The following is a 21,650-nucleotide window of genomic DNA, read 5'->3' on the forward strand; positions in this document are numbered from 1 at the left end:
GGGCGCACGGCCAGCAGCCTCGGCCCCCGCCCAGCCCCGCTGGCCCCCGGTTTCCCCGGGCCTTGGGCACCCGCTCCGGGCGGCGCGATGGGAAAAACAAGCCTGGGAAAGGGCCCGCTCACCAAGCACCAGAGGGCAGAGAGGATGGCCGGAGCGCTTCCTTCATTCCTCATTCCTACAGGTGCTCCTCGTGAGTCTGACTGCCGGCCAGGCCGGGCAGGCGGCAGGCACCGGACCGGGGCTGGCGGGGAGCTCGGCTCAGCTGCCGCCCTGCAGAGCCCAGCAAGCAGCCAGGGCACAGCCAGCCTCCGTGGGCACAGCAAGTTACATACTGGAGAAAGTTCATCACGACCTCTGGGTTTATGGGCAGCAAAGGCTGAATGCTCTGGGGCAGGCAGAGCTTTTCTGGGGCTGTGGGGTGGCTGAGCCATTCTGCACTCAACAGAGCTTTATACAGCTGAGAATTCACTGAGAGGTTGAGGGAACTAGTTAAGAACCCGAACCTTGGGCTTTCTCTTGTTTCCTGTTCTGTAACAGAGGTCAGGTTCTTTTCCCTGTTAAAAGGCAAAGGTCCAGCAGCTTTCGCCTTTTTTTGCTCCCTACTCCAGGCAAAACTCAGAATCAGATGACACTGCTAGGTCTTCCATCCTGTCCCACTTTACATGTGCGAAGGAAAAGTCCTCCCATGTTCTGAGGACAAAGTAAAAGCTGTGATTTCAGTCTTTATCCTGACCTGAATTGCTCCCAGTTCATTGCACAGTCTGGTCTTTTCTGCTGAGGGAGAGGATCCTAAGATATCACCCTGTATTTATCTTCTCCCCCAATGCTCCAATAAGACGTTGTTCTGGTCATGAAGTACCTCTCCGTACTCCTGCTAGGTTCTCCCCTCTTCCCTTCCTCTCCTGGGAGACCTCCCCAGTCCCTACAAATCCTACAAAAGATACTTCTGGCTGCAGCTGTGCTTGGGCGGAGTGGGATGAAAGCACAGATGTAGAATGAACCTGTGCTGCGATAGCAGTCGTGGCTTGTCCAGACATGACAGCTTCCCTGCCCCTTCCCAGAGGAGTGCTCTCAGGAGGGCGGGGAGAGCTCTGTAGCACCTAAGTGGAAAAACTGGCTGGGCTGTGCAAGGAGAGGGGATTGCTGGAGGAGGGCAAGGATCTTGTGCTTCAACCTTCTCCAGCTCCCCAAGCAAAACAAGCAGCAAGAAGCAGGGATTCATAGAGACACTAGATCACTGTAGCAGAGCAAAGCAGAGACATGGGGCACCTGCTGAATCTGACAACACTGTGTGGATACCTACAGCCTTAGTCTTGTGCCATACAGCTCTGGCAACAAGAGCAGAGATGTGCTGTCTTCTACCTCCCTCCCTGCAGTAACACATATCCCCCAAATCACCTCACATGTCCTCTCCCATGACGAACTAAGTTGCCTTAAGGAGCTAAATCTTGTCCCCTCTGCAGCTGAGGGAGAGCCCTGCATTTCTTATTCCAACAAACCTTGTTCGCTCTGACTCCAGCACCCTGGTGACTCTTGCTTGCTAATTGCTCTTCTTCAGAAGAGCAGGCACCACGGTATTGTGCAATATGCTTTACATGGTCTCCCGTGGCAGAAGAGCCATCCCAGTCCAAGAAGAACGGGGGACAGAGGAGAAACCTGTCCCCTCTGCCTCTCTGCTTTCTAGTCACGGGACAAATACCCTGCTCTGTGTGTCTGACCCATCTGCCCTGGGAGAACAAGGCTGCTGTTTAAAGGTTGAGAACCAGTTGTTGAGTGAGTCAGTGTCAATCACATAGTTACAGCTCGCAGAAACTAGCTCCAGAGCTGAAAGCTCCTGGATGAAGCCCAAGAGGGAGTGGAGAGGTGTGTGCAGGTCTTACACCTGACACATGAGGAGAAAAATCACAGCTGAAAAAGAGAAGCTAAGGAGAAAGTAAGGAGAAGGAAAGATACAAGATACAGGGGGTAGGCAAGAGAGAAGTAGACCACACTAACTCTCCTAATCCCCCTTTCTGCTTACAGATACTCTGATCTCCAGCTCTCTGGAACCTCTCCCATGGCCTACAGCTAGTGTCTGCATACTCACCTACGCAGCTCCCATCGACTTCCTCAAACCCCACAGCACAAAGGCATCGGCCCACTGGTACCAGCCACTCCCCATCAGTGCTGCAGTGCATCCTGGGGGGAGAGCCCACTTCTTCAGCCGCGTACTCCACACAGACCCCAGGCACTTCTGTCAGCCCCTCTGACCCTGCCAGTGTCTCTGGAAAGCGGGCCAGGCCGCGTACCGCCTCCGGGCAAGTCTTGTAATACACTCGGACAGACACCATGGCCACACAAGCCCCAGAGTTCTGGAAGGCCAGGTAGAAGCCCCGGCGAGAGAGTTTCCCAATGGAGCACACTTCTGTGTTCAGCTGCATGGCCCCCGACTCGATGTCTCTGCTTGTGAAGCTTCGGTCTGCTGCCACCGTGTTCAGCTACATGAAAAAGAGAAGGACAACAGTTTTATCATCTGAGCAGGCCACAGCAGCTGAGATATCCATGCCTCTCAAGCCTCTTTTACATTAAGGCCTGTTGGGGGCTGTCTGGTCAAGTGCTTCTAATGCCACTGCACTGCATGCTTTCTTTGCGCTTGGAAGAGGTGTTAAAAATGGGGCGGGCATCTTTTCCTGCCTCTGTACCTTTCATCATCTCCTTCAACTGCTGTGTAGTGATTCACTGGTCTTCTACAGTACCCGGTGTTCTGAGTCTCTGATTTCAGAGCAAATCTCTTTTCTGAGCTAATTTTCTTTGTTTGCAAATAGCACGCAGTGAATTCACAACACCACTCAAGAGCTGTGCTTTGAAACCAACCAGGGAATTACAGCCACCTGTTTTTAGGCTGTCAGGTGCTCACTCACTTGTGCAGCACTCAATATATTTCAGCACTGTAGGTACTTGGGTGAAAAATGCTCCCATGCTTTTGCATTCCCACTCCCTCTGCAAACAAAGGATGAGAGTGAGTGAATGACTGAGGATACTTTCCATGCTTGAGCAAATGGGAAAGGCCTCTGTGACACCCTGTGACATGGAAGAGCTGGACTGCAGGTGGGGTGGCCTTTCTTCTTGGTGGGAGGGCCTGATCACTGATCCTCTCCTCTGCAGGCCCCTTCCCATTGTATGATACCACCCACTCCTTGTAGTTGGATGGGAGATGAAAGGCTCTTTATAGCAGCTACATTTGGCAGTGGGATCATAAAGCATGTTTAGGAGTTGTGGAGGTATCACACAAATTCATGCTGTAGGCTGCAGAGGAGGTGGAGGAGCACTGGGGAGGGAGGGGAATCAGTTACCACAGTTCTGGTCTGCCTGTGGTGGCCTTTACAACTCTTTGCTTTCATCACATCCCATTTAAACTGCAAAGGAAAGGGCAGTCAAATAATTTAGGTCTGTGGCTTCTATTAAGACAGAACTGGCTTATAGAATTTCCTCTGAAAACAAAAGCAGAGGTTGTTTATTCTACAATTCCAATGTTTCCATGGCAAGAGGGCACAACGTTGAGGAAAACAGCAGGTAAAATATAGCAGTGCTAATCACACCAGGGAGAATTTCACTGTAGCAAGCCATCACCTCCAGGTTTATAAAATAAGACCCTATATCTCATGGCAATCAGAGTAAATGATCAGGACCACTGAGACCTGAATTAGATTCTGTTCTTTGCTTGGTCTAATCTTGTTTTATTACCTAAGGCAAGTAAAATTCCTTTGGTCTCTGCTCTACTATTTCTAAAAATTGGTGTAACCATTCAGCCCTGTCACAACCCTTTAGAATCCTTACCTACGTGGTGTCTGGTTAAATAAGAGGTTACACAGAACACAGGTCTGATCTCATTTGAAACCTCCTGTACCTCCTGTGGCAAAGACTGCTCTGAGCATCACAGAGGGCACTGGGGGTAAAGTTTACTCTAAGGACATCTATTATCCATGCCCTTCCCCAGATGCTGGTTCTCCTGGCCTGTCCAAGCCAGCAGGACACACCTAGCTTAAGCTGAAAGATATGACAAGTTTAAGCTGAAAGATATGACTCAGTCTTCACCCCCAGCAATACAGACCTTGGTGAACAGTGGGCGGCGGAACTGGATCCCAACATCTTGCTCAGACTCCATGTAATAGAGGTTGAAGGTTTCTTTGCAGGTCACCACTTCACCTTTGAAGCTCTTGCAGTCCCTCACAGTAAACTTTAGCTCCACATAAATGCGGGAGGCTGCCTCACCCCGATAAATCCAGTTGGTGCGAAGCCAGTGATCGGTGTCACCCTCGGAAAGCACACTGCAGTCCTGGTACATATAGATCGGGGTACCGTTTATCATCTGCTGCACTTCACTCCACTGCTCCCAGGGGAGAAGAAAACACGTACTGTTAGACACATGTGAGAAACAAGTTTCACTTCAAATATGACAAAATCTTGCCTAAGAATCAATTCTTACGTAGGATTCAGGGCTCAAAGCCTGGCCAGCTAAAAGGTCTCTTACACTCAGCAAAAGCTGCATCTGGTCTAGAGCCCCATGACTGCCTAAACTCGGTACATAGGGAGCAAAGAGGATCCTGCAATTAGGAGCTGACTTACATAGACCTTTGTACATCCCCTTCATCCTACCTTGGTTCCAGTTTACTTTTTTCATGCACTGCCTTATCTTGGAGATTGAGAAAAAGACCCACTACTCCCATGTATTGGCCACTTCTCTCTGCCGCAATTTACATTCAGAGTGTACAGTAGGACCTTCCAGACCAGGACTATTATCTGCCCCTGGAAATAATGCCCAGCATTTGGGAGTAAGAGAAAAGATGGCCTGGCATAATAGGAAGGTAAATTGCAGAAGGACTGTTCTAGAGCAAGCACTCATTAACTTGGAGTTCATGCTTCTTTAAGTGGGATATTTTGCAAAACCTAATTTAACTATTAAAACTCAGTTGATTTTCCTGACTTCATATTGCATTTAGGTTCTGTATCTTCCCCAGGCAAGTAATGGCTGAGAGGAGGACATGGGCCCAGCTGGTTATATGGCCTCACTAATAGTATTTGCATTAATCCAATAAAGTTTGGTACTGATTTCAACGAACACTTTTGTCAAATTTTAGGTGGTTCTAGTTTTTTTTTTCCTTACCATGTGTCAGATACAAAATGCAAAGAACATTCTCTTTTGAGTAACTCACATATGAGAACTGAAAATTTGGAAAGCAAGGTTTTGTCCACAGGGAAAATAACTTAGATCCTTTTTCCCCCGATGCTGACTGCCTTTCTCATTATGCTTTGAATGTTTAATCAAATTAAATTGAAACAAGTGCCCACATAGGTATTGGCACAAGTTTAAGCATCTTGGTTTTAAATCACACCCCAGGTTAAGATGCAATTTAAACAAGGCCTCAGTCTCTGTGTTACTCCAGACTTGTCAAATCTCATGGGTTGAGCATGAGATTCACACATTTCTTCAGCACCACCAGCTCGTGTGCTCACAGCACAACAGCTCGCCTCCCCACAGACCAGGCCACTCTGCTAGTGGAATATGAGAGATGGACCCACAGAGTGCCAAAGAGGCTCTGCTTTTATGCCATGACTTAGAGCATACCTCCTACACAGCCCCACTCTGAAAAGTGTTGGAGAGCTTTCTCCAAGCCAGCAAGCCCTGCTGATAGCATAAGCTCCTCTCTGGATGATTTCAGCCTTCTACCTAAGTGCATACTAGCAGTCTCCTCCCAGGAAGTTCTGTGGATGGTATCTATGTGTCCCTTCTTGTTCCCTCTTTTCTCCACATAATTAATCTCCAGTGTTACCCCACCCTCTTAATCTGATCCAGCTGGCATAGACCTGCAGCACACAGGATTTACACTTATTTCACTAACTGGAGGTCAAAGGATTTATGATAGCAAAACAAAGAAAGAGACTGACGGATCAATCCCAATTGATCAACCAGATGAGACAATCACTTAATGACCTCTTGCAGTCTTTAACTGAAAGCCTTCTGGAAAATGTTACAGAACTGAATTTACAACACATCCTGAAGTATACTGAGGTAGAAGAAAAGAAGTTAGAAAGGGGAATAAGAGCAAAGTAGCTTTCATACACTGCCAATGTTAGGACTGGCTTTTAGAAGCGTTTTTCAATGTGCGTCTGCCTCCACAGAGCTGATGGGAAAAGCATAATTGCATTTGGAGGCTGAGAGTTAGACAACTTTCCATTAGCAGTTTATCCCAAGGCAGTACCACAGACAAGTGTCACCAGAAAGTGGTTTTTGCATGTCTCACCGAAAGACATGAGCTGCTGTGGTGCATGTCCTGAAAATACATTTTCAAAACTTACATGATACAGGACCAAAGTTTCATTTTCAGTGGTGACAACTCTAGCAAAAAAAAATTCCTTTAAACTCTACTGCTGGAAAAAAATCCAACTGCTAACCCCTGTATTTCTTAACTCATCTCAGCACAGCTTCTTCCAGACTCAGCTCTTCAGGGCAAAGATGCTTGGCACTGACTATTGCACAGTTTCATATGCAGTGTGGTACAAAGAAATAACAAGGGAGTCAGACATGTTTTTTCTAGACTCTACTGCTGATGGGTAAAGGAAGTAAAATGAGGATATTATTTATGCTAACAATACAGAACTATTGTTAAATATACTTCTGAGTTCTTTTCATTATTCAGTGAAGCTTTTAAATTCAAAGTAGTAGAGGAAAACTGTTACATACAACATTTAATGAAAGGGTGATGAGACCAGAAGTTGCCAGGCAACTGTCTCCCATCCTCAAAGAATCTGCTGCAAAATCAAAATGTATGCCTCTGATTTTTAATGTAATGTTCTTAATAAACATGTGTGGTAAAGTCTGGCTCAATCAATATTAATTACTTGGCTCTCCAGTTTGTCTGCCAATGACATTGAATCAACCTCCTTTGATAATACAACTTTTTACCCACTTAATTCCAGACACTGTTGCCTTACTCCAGTCATTAGTTTGGCCATAGGATGGGCAACATTCTTCTAGGAGAAGTGGGGAACAGTGTTAGTCAGACTTCCTCATTTTAGCGGTGAGTGAACTTGTGTTTTTTTGATGTGAGAGAAAACTCTCTATGAGATTCAGAATAATAGAAAGATTTTGATTGGAAAGGACCCTTTGGAGATCATCTAGTCCAATTCCCTGCTCCAAGCAAGCTAAAGAGTTCTTAAACTCTTTGCGTGTTATTCTTTGAAATGCCTTTTAAACGCTCTATTTTTTAAGTTAAAGTCTAAACTAGTCTCCAAACTCTTGAAATCTTTTAGAGTTCTTTAAAACTTGCTAAGAAAACAAATGCCAATGCATTCAGGAGAGCACCGTAACTCAGTAGCTTGGCTTCCTAAGAATTCTAAGGCCATAGCGATTGGATTTGAGAACAAGTGAGTGTTCTGCACTTCTCAGAAGCCCACATACTAACGCAGGCACCTAGTTCCAGAGGTTTGTTCTTGAAAACCTTGGTGTGGTGGTGTAATACAGAGCAAAATAATTCCAGCACAGCAATTAGAGTTAAGTGAAAACCTCAAAGCAAAGGTACTGTGTCAATAACCTCAAAATACTGCAAGTTCAGGAAAAGGGAAAAAAGGAAAGCAACTTTCCTCACATTCGTTTGGTTCCATATAAAGAAAGTTGTCTTTATAAAAGCCATTCAGAATGATTTCAATGACAACCTGGAAGGGCACCAATAGATATTTGTAGTAAACAGTATTGGTTTGGTCTGCCACGTGAGTAAAAATCCAAAGATAAGATAAGGTATATGCCTTTTAATAGCTGCCTTTATTGACTCTGAAATTTTACAGTTTGAAGCTCTGAAGCGTACAGAAGGCTTACTTTGTTTTTTCTATATAATGAGCCTTCTCTAGATTAGGTCTGTGTCAAGGATCCTATCTAGGACAAACTGTGATTCCTTCATCCATCTGTGGGCTACTCTTCCTAGGATCTACCATCAGGGATAAGATGGAAACAAACTGAGACAGTTTGCACACCTTGGAGCCACTGTGTCAGGCTTTGCAGGCATCAATGAAGTGGTCTCTTTCGGTTTTAGCCTTTTTTAGGTGGGGAAGAAAAAGAAGCAAACAAGCTTTTTATGTTGACAAATACAAATTTCATCCCTGCTAATGAGGAGGTAGGCTACCAACGACAGAGGCAGCAGACTGTGACAGTATTGCAAATTGTAGGCTCAGACTGGAGTCAGAAGAACTTGTGACTCGCAATAAGAATACTGTCTCCATCTCCAGCTTGCCAGGGACTTGCCCTGTCTCCTTTCAGATAAGAGCCTGCCTGCTGTGACCTCTATCTCATTTGCTTTCACATTACCTTAGCACAGCGTCTTCCAATTTGTGGTCTACAGAAAGGTACAGCAATACTTTTAAGAGACTTTCAGAAGCAAAAGCAAGGCAAGCATCTTGCCAGTAGGCTTAAAGTTACTAAACTAAGATGCATGTCTCCACTGGAAAAGTTAATAAGAGTTCCTACTGGAAAAGTTAAAGAGTTCATATGCTGAAATCCAAAAACTTGTTTAACTTTGGGTAAGAAAATTTCACTAAGATGAAAAGACAGCTAAGTTAGCAAAGCCAGCTACGGTGTACCTGTGCATAGCAAGTGTATCTCAACCTCATTTAATTTTCAACAGAATTGAGAAGCCATTAAATCTCTTCCTGAAGAAAAATTGCAAGGCCCCAAAACAGCAAACTTTTCCTCAACAATACATCTCTTGTGTACCAAGCCTGAAACACCTAGGAGAACATGTGCCGCTGAACAGTTTTTATCCCCTTTCCCTGCCTGTGAAGTGTCTTGACTTTTGTATAGTAGCATTTACATGCCAACATGACCAAAAAACCTACCTGGAACAGATTCAGCATTGAAGGTAATTACAGCTGTTCTACAATCATAGCGTAGTTTCCTCAGAGGAAAGCCAGTGACAAGAGAGGCACCTTGTTGGCACCTGTCTTGATGCGGTGAAGAGCTTCTCTGCAGTTAAAATACATCTGACAAAAATTTGTCAGGAGGTAAGCTGGACCAGCCGACCAAAAATAGCATCACCACAGTGGTGTATTCCAGAATTGAAGTTTCTGTGACCCTTTACTAAATGTTTCTCAATACTCTTTGAAGTTCTTTTGCTGCTGTGGAAGACAATTTAGATGACGATGATGAAAGAAGTGTGGTGACATCTAGACACTCCATGAGTCCTATAACTTTAAATCTGAGAACAGCTGAGGCTGCTCTTATTTCTTTGATCATTTGGCTATGGTCAGGCAATTTTAATTTCATCACATCATCATGGAGCCTTTGACACAACTGAACACAGACGAGATGTTTACTTATCTACGGTATCTTTATGGGTGGGATGATACATTTTTTCCCCACAATGATCCATTGGTTATTTTCAGGGAGGAGCAACTCCATTATGTAATTACTCGTTCTTTAGGGCACTAGCACATAGGTCTCCATCCCACCCATGTCCTTTCAATTTAACTGGTACTCATGCTCTTATGGGAAAATAAGGTGTTAATGTGAGACACGGAGCACCAGTGCATTGATTACAGAACCTGTTTATCAAACCCAGGTTCTGCTGTCTGCTCATTCTCTGAACTGTCTGACCACATTGAGGTCTTGTGTGAAAACAGTTCTGGTCACAACAGATGCTGCTAGATGAGGGATAATGATACTCTAGTCCAACATTTCACCTAGCTGGTTTGGAACACTTGTTTTGTATATACCTGCTTTGCTAACACTCACTAACAATACCAATAACTACAAAAAAGACAGGAGTGGAAAATCAGATTGTGCATCTTAAGAGTTCAGAATTCATGGCTAAAGCCATGTTACCAATAAAGCAAATGTTAGTTCTCATGTTATTTTTGCATTGCATTGCGTAAGACCAATTGTAAATGGAAGTGATTTTTTTTCATTTTTTCAAGGTAAAGGGCTTTATATTGTGAGCCGTGGTTTTGTATGGTGTGTCAAGTGTACTTCTAGTGTTTACAGAGAACCTGGAAATTAATCTGATGGCGATGGGCAATACTTGTTCTGTTTGTATAAGTTCCTTTTAAAGATGGACCAGGTGGAATCCCACACAGGGATGGGGTAATTGTGTCTTGATGATGATCAAACCTGCCTGGAGAAAAGAAGCTGCAGGAGATGGCAGCCTGAAAGTCATGTGAGGAGCTGGCAATATTCAAGTCAAGCAAACAGAAGCCAGAAACTAGGCCTTAAAAACAATGGAAATAACCTTCCAAGAAATAAATCGTGGGAATATTTTTCTGCAGATCTGCCTCTGAGATGATGAGAATCACTGTTCAAAGCACAGGTTCATCCTTCAAGGACACAGCAGGCAACAAAAGATGTAAAGCCTTTTCTTTCTAATTGCTTGCCTGCAAACTCACCAGTATTTTAGTTGGTATTATAACAGAAGTTGTTTTGTTTGGGTTTTCTGGTTGGTTGGTTGGTTTTTACTAGTATTATTATTTTAAATAGCCTGTTAGTCTTCTTGGAGGACCATGCTGTAGGCAGGTTAATCTCCGAGCTCCAGCTGACTTGTGCTCTTTTTGTGTTGACATGACGAAGTTCAGTGAACCTTGTCCACTCATTCAGCAGCTATAAAAGAGTGAAGCAGCTTTCTGAAGCTGCTAGGCAACAGTTCTGTCACCACCATAGTGCCTGAGCAGCCGTGGTGATGAATGTTATGGCTGTACAGCATCTTCACTTTGGCTTATAACGTGCTCTTTTCTGCCCTTCAGGTCACAACACTGAGTGCACTGGCCAAGATTGTTACTTGGGTCTATGGTAGTGACTCCATCCTAGGCTGCCTAGTTGGTGGCTCATGCAATCTGGCCTTCCCTACAGCTATTAATTTACACTTCACTTGCTCTCATCTCACTGGTTTGTATTCCCCTTTCTCACAATTCTGAGTAAAAAAATATCTGGATATGCATAACAATTTTTTTCTTTCTCTCCCAAATTGACACAAAAGAACTAATTTTCAATTAACAGGACGTCATCAACATATATCTCTCCATCAGTCCACAGATCAACAGCAGCAGGTCATGTCAGGACACAACCCTGAAGCCAGAGCTGTTCCCATTTCCAGGTAGCTATTGGCTTTACTAAGCATTTGTCCCTTATTTCTATGCAGATCCTGTTCACTCAGAGGAGCTAATCCCCTGTGCCTGATACTTAAACTGAGAGCAGTGAGGTGTACACTGCTACTCTGCTCCAGCTTCAGAGCTGATGGCACTCCTCTGAGTTAGCTCCTAAAGGACATGTATGGCCAACAGTTGTGGGAGGAGGTGCACAGAACAGCTTTTCTGATGGCTGTTTTTCACACCACCTTCTGATGCTACAAAAAGCTGACTGGCTGAGACTCTTCCAGGTGAGACTGAGTAAGAGATCACCGAGTCTGACTAAGTGAACTGCCCAGGTTTAACGAGATAGGAGTGCTGTGCTGGAATTACATGCAGGTTAAAGGCTGTGTGCCCCACAGCACTATTTCCTTCATGACCAGGCCTATCTGTCTGACCAGAAGTGGTGGAAACAGAAACCAGCCATCAGCTGATACCAAAATCTGGGACCGCTGAGTCTGGTGGAACACAACCTCACCTTGCTAGAGCCTGAAGGCATGTAAATGTTATGGTGTGGTCAGTGATATATAAGTTGCTGACAGGGCCACAGGTACTTGATCTAGTCTATTACCTAAAAATTTATCAGTGTAGAATTTGAACTATGCCTGGGCTTTAATAGAACAACAACAGCATAAAATATGTATCTGACTTTTGGCCTAATCAAATTGTATTCACATAGCTTTGGCAGTGGCTATGGTCATAATTACACCTTCCGTGGAACATGAGGTGCAGAACCGAACAAGAATCACATAATTTCCAAAGTTTTCAAGTGTTTTTGGAGCTACAATTGTTGTAGTTGGTGGTTATTCATTGATAGCCTTTGGGATACTTTAGGCCACTGGTATTAAATGCCCATCTTTAGTCCTGTTTGAAAGTAGACTTTGGAAAAGATGAGCAGATCAAGTGCCATGCACACTCAGAAACCTGGTAGAAAGCTTGAAACTGATAGCAATGCTTTGAAGTATGTGTGGAAGCAAGAAAGAGTATGGAATAGGCAGAAAAATAATTATGTCCTCCTCCTTACCATGAATAAAAGGCTGAGAACAATGGCAGCCTGGAAAGGAGACTAAGAAAATCATTTGGAAGCTTTAATAATGCTATGATCCATGCAGGAATGTAAGATGGGAAAAGTAAGCTCCACAAACCAGCTGCCAGTTGAGAACTGAGCCTTGCCAAACTTTTAATATCTAATAAATACGGCACAATTTGGCAGCAGTAGAGCTCACGTGATTCCTGAGATAATACACATCCAATTCAAAAAGAAAGTCACCATGAAAAAGGACCCTTTTACATGCAAAGACAGCTGTAGAACTGGTGAAAGCACATCTCCCAAGAAAATGTAGCAGCTAAAAAAGAAAGAAGTGTGTTTAATTTCCAGTTCATTCAACAATATAGAGAGAGAAAGTCATATTGAGAAGCCCAGTGTGCAGCATTCTCCAGCACAAATGGCTTGGACCCTAAGTAGTCACATGTACTCATGGAAGTATGACTGGATTATGCAAATACTCTTCACATAAACAAAAACTGGAAAGTGTGGATAAAAGGAAAATATCAATATAGGCCCACAAGCTGGGGGTGAGATAATCACAGCATTAAAGACAAATAGTGGATTGCTCAGTATGTTGTATCATAGACCTACATAAACTGATACAGAAAATCCATAGGAATAGATACTACATAAAATCATGAAAAAAAAATTATAAAATCAGGAGGACCTTTTGTGCCTGGGCTAAAAATTCAAGCTCAGAATTCTAATGAACAAACAATTCTAAACTATCACACAAACGCAAAGATTTAGGCAGGAAAGGACCTTTGGTTCTCTACTCCAATCCCCTGCTCAGAACAAGGCTGACTTCAAAGCCAGGCTGGGTGGCTTAGGGCCTTGTCTATTAAAAGCCAAATGCAAGAGGAAAACATGATTCCTCATCACAATCTGTTCACAGCTGATGCAATTATATTTGAAAGCAAATCAGTGATTGATAACTTTTTATATGAAAAATGTATAGCTTGTTATTTTACAAGCTGCCAAGAAGCAATGCTACTATGCCTGATAGCTGAATTTGTTCATGATTGCCTTAGAGAGGTCCTTTTTTGAACAGTTTCAGTGATTTCTGAAACCATTTCAGGTAGCTAGGCTGTTTGTGCAGCATGAGGAGTTTTAAAGAAATGTGAGAGCAAGTAAATTCTATACTCCTGACACCTTCAAGGTGGCCATCACAGGCTGTCTAACATATGTGAAAAGGTGGAAATCTACTAGTAGTACTGTGATACACCTCTCTGTGCCCCCCTGGTGTTGCTGTGGCAAAACTTCAAAGCCAAAAAAGAATTATCAAGGAATATGTTAGGTGATGGAGGAGGGGGGTGGTGGGTGGTAAGGTAGATAAAAAAGGATTATAGGAACTACAGTCTGCCTTTTTAAAAGCCTAGTCTCCAATAGTAGCCTAAAATGAATGAAACCCTTTCTAAGTAGCTACTACAAATCAGGCTAGCACGAACCTTTCAACAAACAAAACTCTGCAGACACTTCACCTAAAGTACAGAGACTTTCACTCAAAGACTACCTTTAGGCTTAGGCAAGATGCTGGCTGATGTAGTGCAGAAGCTCTGAACTACCGAAGTGCTGTCCAAAACGGAGCGGTGTTCTCAGGCTGAGCCCGTGTGTTAACAGGAGCATTGTCTACACTGGATACAGCCACGGTCTGACCATGAAACAGCCACACCTGGCAAGCCACTTCATCCTCTGCCATTGGCTAGAAGTGAGGAGAAAACAAAGGTGTAGTTCTGCCTCCACAGACTTAGCCAGCCTCTTCTGGGCTCTGCCTTGGGGGCCTTGTCCATATAAAGCCTGAGAATTCCCCAGGGCAAATTCCTCCTCTGTGCGATAAGTATATTGACACAAATCCAGCTCACTGATGGGAGATCTCTGGCATCTGAGGTTAGCTACAAGTAGCAGTGTTACATGAAGTACACCCTTCAGCTCTGTGTGCAGTACAGCTCACATGTTTCCAGCCTGTTACTAATCAACCTCGTCAGATTACTCAGTACTAATCTTGGCTCTTTTTCGTCAAAAAGTGTTCTGAACTAATTTCCGTTCTTTTTTGAACATATTTAATTCTTCATTTTGGGGGAATGGTTTCAGAAGCACCTGTTCAAAGTTCTGATTACAAGAGAATCAGCCATTGTTCCCTTTTTGCTTGTGGCAATTTGTCGGACTTCCACCTAACAGTTATTGGGAAATGATGTAATTCGACAAATCTCCTCAAAAGAGTTGCTCATAAGAAGTCAATGAATCTGTTCTTCATCCTCTCTTGTTTTATCAGTCATCCATATCCTGATTTGATGGTTTTGATTTCTCTCAGGCCACGTTCCCCATAATGTTCAACAATTCTTAGTTACAATTGTATTTTGAATATACATATTTTAAAAAGCAAATGTAGCACAAGCAGAAGGATTTGCCAACTCTTCACACTGCTGTGAACCTACTGTGCAACACTCAGATCTTCTGTAATAAAGGTTTTATTTTCTTTCTATCAGACTTTTTTTTAGAATGCACTTTTCAGTAGTTTTTTCCAATCTTTTCAAGAGGCAATCTTCATCCTGAACATGCCTGGGGCCTAGAACTGGGGTAAAATTACCACACAGACAGTTGATGAGACAACAGAGGGAACAATGGGCAAAACATGATCTACATGTATGTCTCACTAGGGCACCTGTTTTGAGCAGGGTATAATAATACTACTAATAATAACCAAAACAGCTTTACTAATGAAACAAATGCAGTTATGCCAGTACAGGAGAACCTCACTGTCTGGCTCTACTTCACCCAGCAAGGCTACCGGGAGGAGGAGGAGGCTGGGGCGGCTTTAAACCAGCCACAGCGCATTACAGAGGAAAGTTATGAAAATGAGTTAGGAACAGGCTGAATCCGGGTCTGCTTTAGAACAGGAAGGGTGAAGACTCTCCATTGGAAAGCTTGGGACTTGCTACAAAGACAAGAGCATGGATGAGGAACTGAAACTATGTATTAACATATGTCCTAACTAACGCAGGTAGTCCCTAAATTCCCTTTTCTTTGTGCCCTCCTTCCACCACTCCCACAGTACTGCTGCTACAAAGGAAACCACCTTCACTAATGTAGGTTGTGACACCAGAGGGACTGCCCAACTACACTTCATACAAAATAGCTGTACTTGTACAAAAATACAAGTACAGCTGTCTTTCGGGGTCCAATTTTGCAGTGGTTTCAGGAGTACATTTTGAAGCACTTCCATCAACTCAATTTTACAGTCACAAAACGAAGGGAAATTCCTCTCTCATTGTCAGCTGTGTGGAACAAACACCACAGCTTGGTGTAAAGTCCTAGAATCTTGCAGCCCACCCACAAGGGCAGATTGCTGCCCCATGAGTTAATAGTTATTTCTTCAGTCAGCTGCTGAATTAAAAAACCTATAATGTGTTTCTAATTTCTTGAGACTCTGAAACAGAGAGCTTCAGAAACAGAAATACTTTTGCTCTGCCTATTTTCCGGGAAAAAAAATGCATGAGATTTATGTGCAGCATGACAGAATGAAAAACTGGGTGATGATTTGATTTCTTCCTTTTTCTTCATTGCTTTATTACTTCATAGAAACAGTATATTTCAAGGATATGTTTAATCATACTGGAAGTCAAGAGGCATCAGTCCTTAAAAAAGCTGGCTAGGGGTGAGTCTGCACAGGTGAAGGGAGAGAGACTTATAAAGCATAAAATGTCCAGGAGGAGGTGGAGCTTCCAGAACCTCGGTTTCCAGAGGGAGGGTACAATTTCAACATGGATTATATTTTTCCATCATTCAGTACTGCCAGTGGCTCCCTTTACTCGAATGTGTGTACTCACCCCTACTTCCGGAGGGTCTGGAAGCCAGCCCAGTTCACCCTGTGCAGTGCTTGTGTCAAGTAGATCCACTGAAAACCAGAAGAGAGGGAAAATATAAATCAGTGACCCAACTCATATGGCTCACAGAATGGTTTCATCCTTGTTTTGTCAAAGAAGGTAAAGCCTGCATTTCGTCTCTCACCCCCATCTTTTGAAGCCTTTCACCTTCAAAAAGCATGGCTAGAGGAAGGATGGAAAGATACAAGACAGGGCACCTAGTCAGGAGTTAAAAGTTTTTACTACTATATGAGACCCCCTCCTACACACATCCAAAAAATGCATCCCTGACAAATTTTATCACTTCCTAAAAGTGCCCCCAAAAAGGAAGAAGGAGGTGGAAGCCTATTCAAATGGGAACCCGGCATTAGCAGCTGAACACGTCTTTCCTTGGAACAGGAAGGCAGCAGACTAGATGGCTGAAGAGGAAGGCAATCAAATAAATTACCAACACAAAAGATCAATCAGTGTCGCCTGGAGGGACTATTCAGTACTTGAAACACAGTGGGAAAGTACTGAGGCAGTGTGAAGTCGTAGAAGGGACTTTCCATTGTCACAGTACCCAAAAGCCATGAGATGCATCAGCTGTGCAAACTGATGAGCCTCCTGCTTCTGATTCAGACCGTCCCCCAGCTGACGGTGACCTAGAAATTGTTTAACCCTCTCTCCGACTTTTTTGCTCGGGACATCAAGAGAGTAATGGCTCCAGCCGTAGCACGGCCACCTCCTGCGGAATTGCACGGCTGCGTTAAGCCTTGCTGCTGGAGTCGTGTGACAAAGGAGAAAATCATTGGTATGTTCATTTTTAGCCCCCAAAGGAATTTGAAAATGCGATCACAGTTTGGCCTAAAGTCTTGATCTGAAGACACGTTAAAAATGTGCCACTTTGTCGGCAAACATTGAGAAAGCAGAGGAGCTGGAATAAGATGTACTGTGGGATGTGCAGCTTTGTGCCTGCCTTTGGGTCTGCCGGTGCTGCCAGAACAGACTACTGGTTTCTGCACACCTACTGAAGTCCCAGCTTGGGAGCATAGGAAACAGGAAAATTCTTTGGATTCCCTTTTAGATTCCTGTGGGTGTATTCAGAGGGGTCGTTTCTAAACATCTTAGAAAAGAATTTGGGGGTGAAAGGTAGGAGTGGGGAGATTTTAAAATGGCATTTAAATAACCAGGTTTCCTCCCCCTCATCTGACTGTTTTACAAATACTCCCTGCCAACTATAAGTAATAGTGTAAAGTGCAGATCAGCAAGAGTCCTGTGGAATGAGGAAGCAGGCTGTGGGCCCAGAATCAGAGATAAGAGGGATTGCGCTGCTGTTCTCACCTCTGAAACACCCTTTCAGGAGTGGGAGAAGGGAAAAGCAGGAATCCAGGTTTTGCAAGTTCACAGTGCTCACAGTATGGTCATATGGAAAAACCTTCCTAGCCACAGACTCCCTGTCCAGACAAGGCTCCTCATTCACTTCCCCTCTACTCTCAATCTCTTTATTTGAGATAGTATTCCTCTGTGGTTAGCTCCAAAAACTCCAAGGGTGAGGTAGCCTGTCCTGCCAGACCCATCACCTAGATAACATCTATGCCATCCCATCCTCTTCAGGACTGAAGCAGCAACGTGGAAGTGAGAGGGGCTGCATGGCAAGCTCTAGCAGAGCAAGGGAAAAGGAACTTGGAAGCGGCCAGGACAGGAACCTGGCAGAGCCCATGTGCCAAGCTCCGCACTGTCAGCAATGGCAGCTCCTTCAGCTGCTGAGTGCCCACTGGAGGGACGAAGTCCATTGCCAAGAAGTACTTCTCCAAGTAAATCCCACAGCAGGGATTCCCCACGGAAAGGAAGATTGCACCAGTAAGACTGCAGAAGCAGAGGAATACAGTACTCAGGGACTACGAGCTCTCTGGTCCACAGCCTTGTTGCTAGGAATCTCACGTGGCTGTCCAGCCACAGGGGCGGAGGTGTCCCCCAAAATAAGAAAGGCTTCAGATAAGAGAGGACGCCGGGAAAATGAGCTGTTTCCCTGACAGACAAGTTAAGGAAGAGTGGATCACAGACACAGCCCAAATGAGATGGCTGAGATAGGGGAGAAGTTGGCAGACAGGTCCCTGACTGCTACTGCCAGCTACTGGTTACACGCTTCTGGAAACCAAAGCCTGCGTGGTGTCACCCGATATTACTTCTCACTCAGGCAGGCCTTCTACACAATGTCTGCCAGCTGCATCCGCGTAGCTGTATCGTTAATAGAAACGTGCTTGTCAAGGACGCTTTAAAAGATCACTCAGCACTCGCAGAATCTGAGATGAGCCCATGGCTGAACTGCCAGTTATGACAAAGTCCCCTCAGTCGAAAGCCTGAAGAAGCGAAGGAGGGCTGTCCTTGGGATGGAAAAGCCCCAACACCTCTTGCTGTACAAAACAGAAGTCCCTGACAGGGATTGACTGCAGGAGGAGGTAGGGAACAGAGCAGAGATTTACACTTCCCTCACCTCTATTAAAAGTTACCATGTTTCATAACCACTGTGCAACTACCAAGATGGAAGGAAAAAAAAACCACAACATCTAATAAAAGCGAGTAAGTGGTACAGAGAAGGGAAACATGGAAGCCTGAAGAGGTGGAAGAGGAAATTTTAAAGCCCAGCTCCGTCTTCTAGGGCTAGGGCAGGTAAAAGAGTCTCTGATAAAATGACTGTCCGCTTGCTCACAAGGGTTAACTCCTAAGAGGGCTTCCTGAGGAAACTGCGGGGGTGTTGCCAGAGGAGAGGAGAAACTTTCTGAATTTGTGTTTAAACTTGTTATCTGCAAGGCCCGTGTTTGAAGGAAACAGGGGCAGAATTCTCTTGGATCCCTGGATATGCCGAGGCATTTGTGCTTCAGCCAGGAGGAGGTGAAGGAGGGGGAGAACATACCTGGGCTCGTTCACTGAGCCACCGAGATTCGGATGGGATTTGCCAGGCTGTGGTCCCCCCCACACCCGGCTGCCCTTCCCTGACACCCCAGTCGCTCTGAGGTGTCCCTGGAGCCGCAGGCGCGTGGGCCAGGTCCCGTTCCCTGCCCCTCAGCGAGGTCGCTCTCCCTGCGCGCCCCAGCCCAGCCCTCCGGGCAGAGGGACCGGCGGCGGGTCCCACGCTTACCTTCTTTCCCGTGCGCCTCGGGAGGAAGGAGAGCCCAGAGGAGAAGGAGCCCGAGGGAGAGCTCCATCCCGCCGCTGCAGGTGCTCAGCCCCGGGCTGGCCGGAGAGGGGGCCCGGCTCGCAGCCCCCGCCGGCTCAGGCCTCCGTGCCCGGGCTGCTGCGGGCAGCGCATGGGCCTCTCCCGCAGCCTCCCGAGCGCGGCGCGCACGTTGCACAAGCGCCCGCCTGGCCCACGGTGGTGATGAAAGATCAAGGCGAGTGGGTGGAGAAGCCTTACTGCCTTTACCTGTTCTAAGGGGCTGGTCACAGACTTCCCATCTGGCAGGCAAATAAACCCACCTTAAAGGCAGCCACCTCTTTCCTGGGAGCCTCCCTCCACCTTTGCTCCACTCCCGTAAGAGGCTCCCGATTGCCACCTCCTGGGCAGCCCTCGCCATCCTTCTCGGTCCCGCCGGCCCCGGCAATGGCTTTAAACTGAGAATTTAGGAAGAAATTCTTCAGGGTGGTGAAGCACTGGAACAGGTTGCCCAGGGAGGTTGTGGCTATTCCATCCCTAGAAGTGTTCAAGGCCAGGTTGGATGGGGCCCTGGAGCAATCTGGTCTAGTGGAAGGTCTCGTTCCAATCCCCATGGCAGGGCAGTTGGAAACAGATGATCTTCAAGGTCTTCTCCAACCCAAACCATTCTGTGATTCTGTGATCTGTGATAATGGGGCTAATACCACTGAGCCATCCTCACTGCATATGTTTAGGAAATCAATCGGTACACAGGGACAGTGGCCCATTTCATTCACAAGTAGGTCACAGAGCAACAGCGATACCACTTTGTCTGGCAGAATCGCTGTTTTCCATTTAGCCAGATCCTCAGCATTGATGGACAGTGCCTGCTTTTCAGCAAGAAAGAAATCATGGGAGAGGAGGCAAGATAGAAGGATTCTTTTTCTCTGTGTAGGAAGACCTCATGGGACTCTTAGTTTTCTTCCTGAGGGACATAAATATGAAAGAACTTGCCTTTGTTCTGTCTCTTCTGCTATCCATCAAGGATGTTACTCCCACCCATACAAAGCTATTACACCCCTCCGCACAAAATACAGGTGGTATTATTACACTTACACTTGCTGTATGGCTGCATTCCTCATGCTCTCTTCCTCCTCCTCCTCCCCATGGAAGGCTAAAGAAAGGACCTTGTCAGGTTGCTTAGAGAAGCTGGGGGATCTCCACCCTTGGAGATATTCCAGATTTGCCAGGACACAGCCATGAACAACATATCCACCTCTGCAATCAGCCCTGCTCTGAGCAGCATTTGGGGCTATGGACTCTCTGAGGGCCTTTGCGTCTAATCTTTCAGTGAATTCTGTGATTCTCAAACCATACATCTTGAGAAAGCAAGCTCTATCCCAAGATGTCTGAACACTGGCAAGAGAAATCTCAGAATAAATGGTTGCAATACTAAGCTTTATATTTTACATAGCATATGAAGCAAAATATAGGTACAAATAATTCAAGTGTTAATGGCATTCACAGTAGTTATATCTTAAATTTGGTCCAGTTGAATCCTGTCTAAAGTTCTCTTTACCAGTCCACAGTCTAAGTCTCAAACTTTTATGTCCATGTTTCCCCCACATTTGAATGACTCATACAAGATTTTCTGGTCTACAACCCATACCTTGAGTTTGCACTGGGGGAATGTATCCATTTCAGTCTTCATTTGTACAATTCTGTGCCTTCTTCAGTCTGTGATGTAGCAGTGGGGCAGACAGACCCACAGCAAACTTCTGTGTGGTGGGACAACAGAGGCGATGTGAAATGGGGAAGAACCATTTGCAGCTGGGGGATACGGCTCCAGGGCAGGCCAGGAGCTCATCTCCTTCCTCAGAAAAAAAAAAAAAAAAAAAATCAGTGTTGAGGCCTGACACTTGGTTCCTCAGGGCTAACAGAGTTTGCATCTGTAAAATCTCAGAAGTGACAAGTTCTGGAGTGAAGAGCCTCAGGATGCTCTTGTCTCCCTTTTGTTGGTGTGCAGATACTGAGAACATTTGATCTACGGAGTAGGCAGGAAGAAATTTACTAGGGCTTACTGGAGAAGATGGCCTAAAAAAAAATCATTTTCTTTTTCTCCCCCTTGTAATGTTGGCAGATGGGGATCAGAAATTGGAGTTTTCCAAATAGTGGTGGTCAGAAATCATATGTATTGCTTTGTGGTTTTTCAGATTGGAGATCACCTAGTGTAGCTCACAGTCAGAATGTGTACAATGATAGTGAACCATAATATGATCTAATGTTACAGCAGGATCAGGATCTGAAGAAAATCTATAAACAAGTGGGAGCGCACAGATGTAAAAACACCAAATGCCTAGAACTTTGCTGATATCTGTAAAAGCTCTGCTAGATTGCTTTCCCATGTGTCCTCTGCACCAAAATGCAGATCCAAAGGGAAAAAGGTGGAATATACACAAGAGACTGTAACTGGTAGAGTGAG

The 21,650-nt window shown here is 45.1% G+C and overlaps 1 protein-coding gene across 1 annotated transcript in view; it reads right to left on the minus strand.

Annotated features, from left to right (window-relative positions):
• Positions 1-19,454, minus strand: part of EPHA1 (EPH receptor A1) — a 34,223-nt gene extending 14,769 nt beyond the window's left edge. The window contains exons 1-4 of the mRNA XM_008635427.2: positions 19,175-19,454; positions 16,018-16,085; positions 4,091-4,366; positions 2,087-2,477 (exon numbers count right to left, since the gene is read on the minus strand). Coding sequence (XP_008633649.1) covers positions 2,087-2,477; positions 4,091-4,366; positions 16,018-16,085; positions 19,175-19,241 — 802 coding nt within the window. The 5' untranslated portion in view covers positions 19,242-19,454. The remainder of the gene's footprint in view (positions 1-2,086; positions 2,478-4,090; positions 4,367-16,017; positions 16,086-19,174) is intronic.
• Between the last annotated feature and the right edge of the window lie 2,196 nt (positions 19,455-21,650).

This window comes from Corvus brachyrhynchos, unplaced genomic scaffold (genome assembly GCF_000691975.1).
Source record: "Corvus brachyrhynchos isolate BGI_N302 unplaced genomic scaffold, ASM69197v1 scaffold176, whole genome shotgun sequence".
Lineage (NCBI taxonomy): Eukaryota > Metazoa > Chordata > Aves > Passeriformes > Corvidae > Corvus > Corvus brachyrhynchos.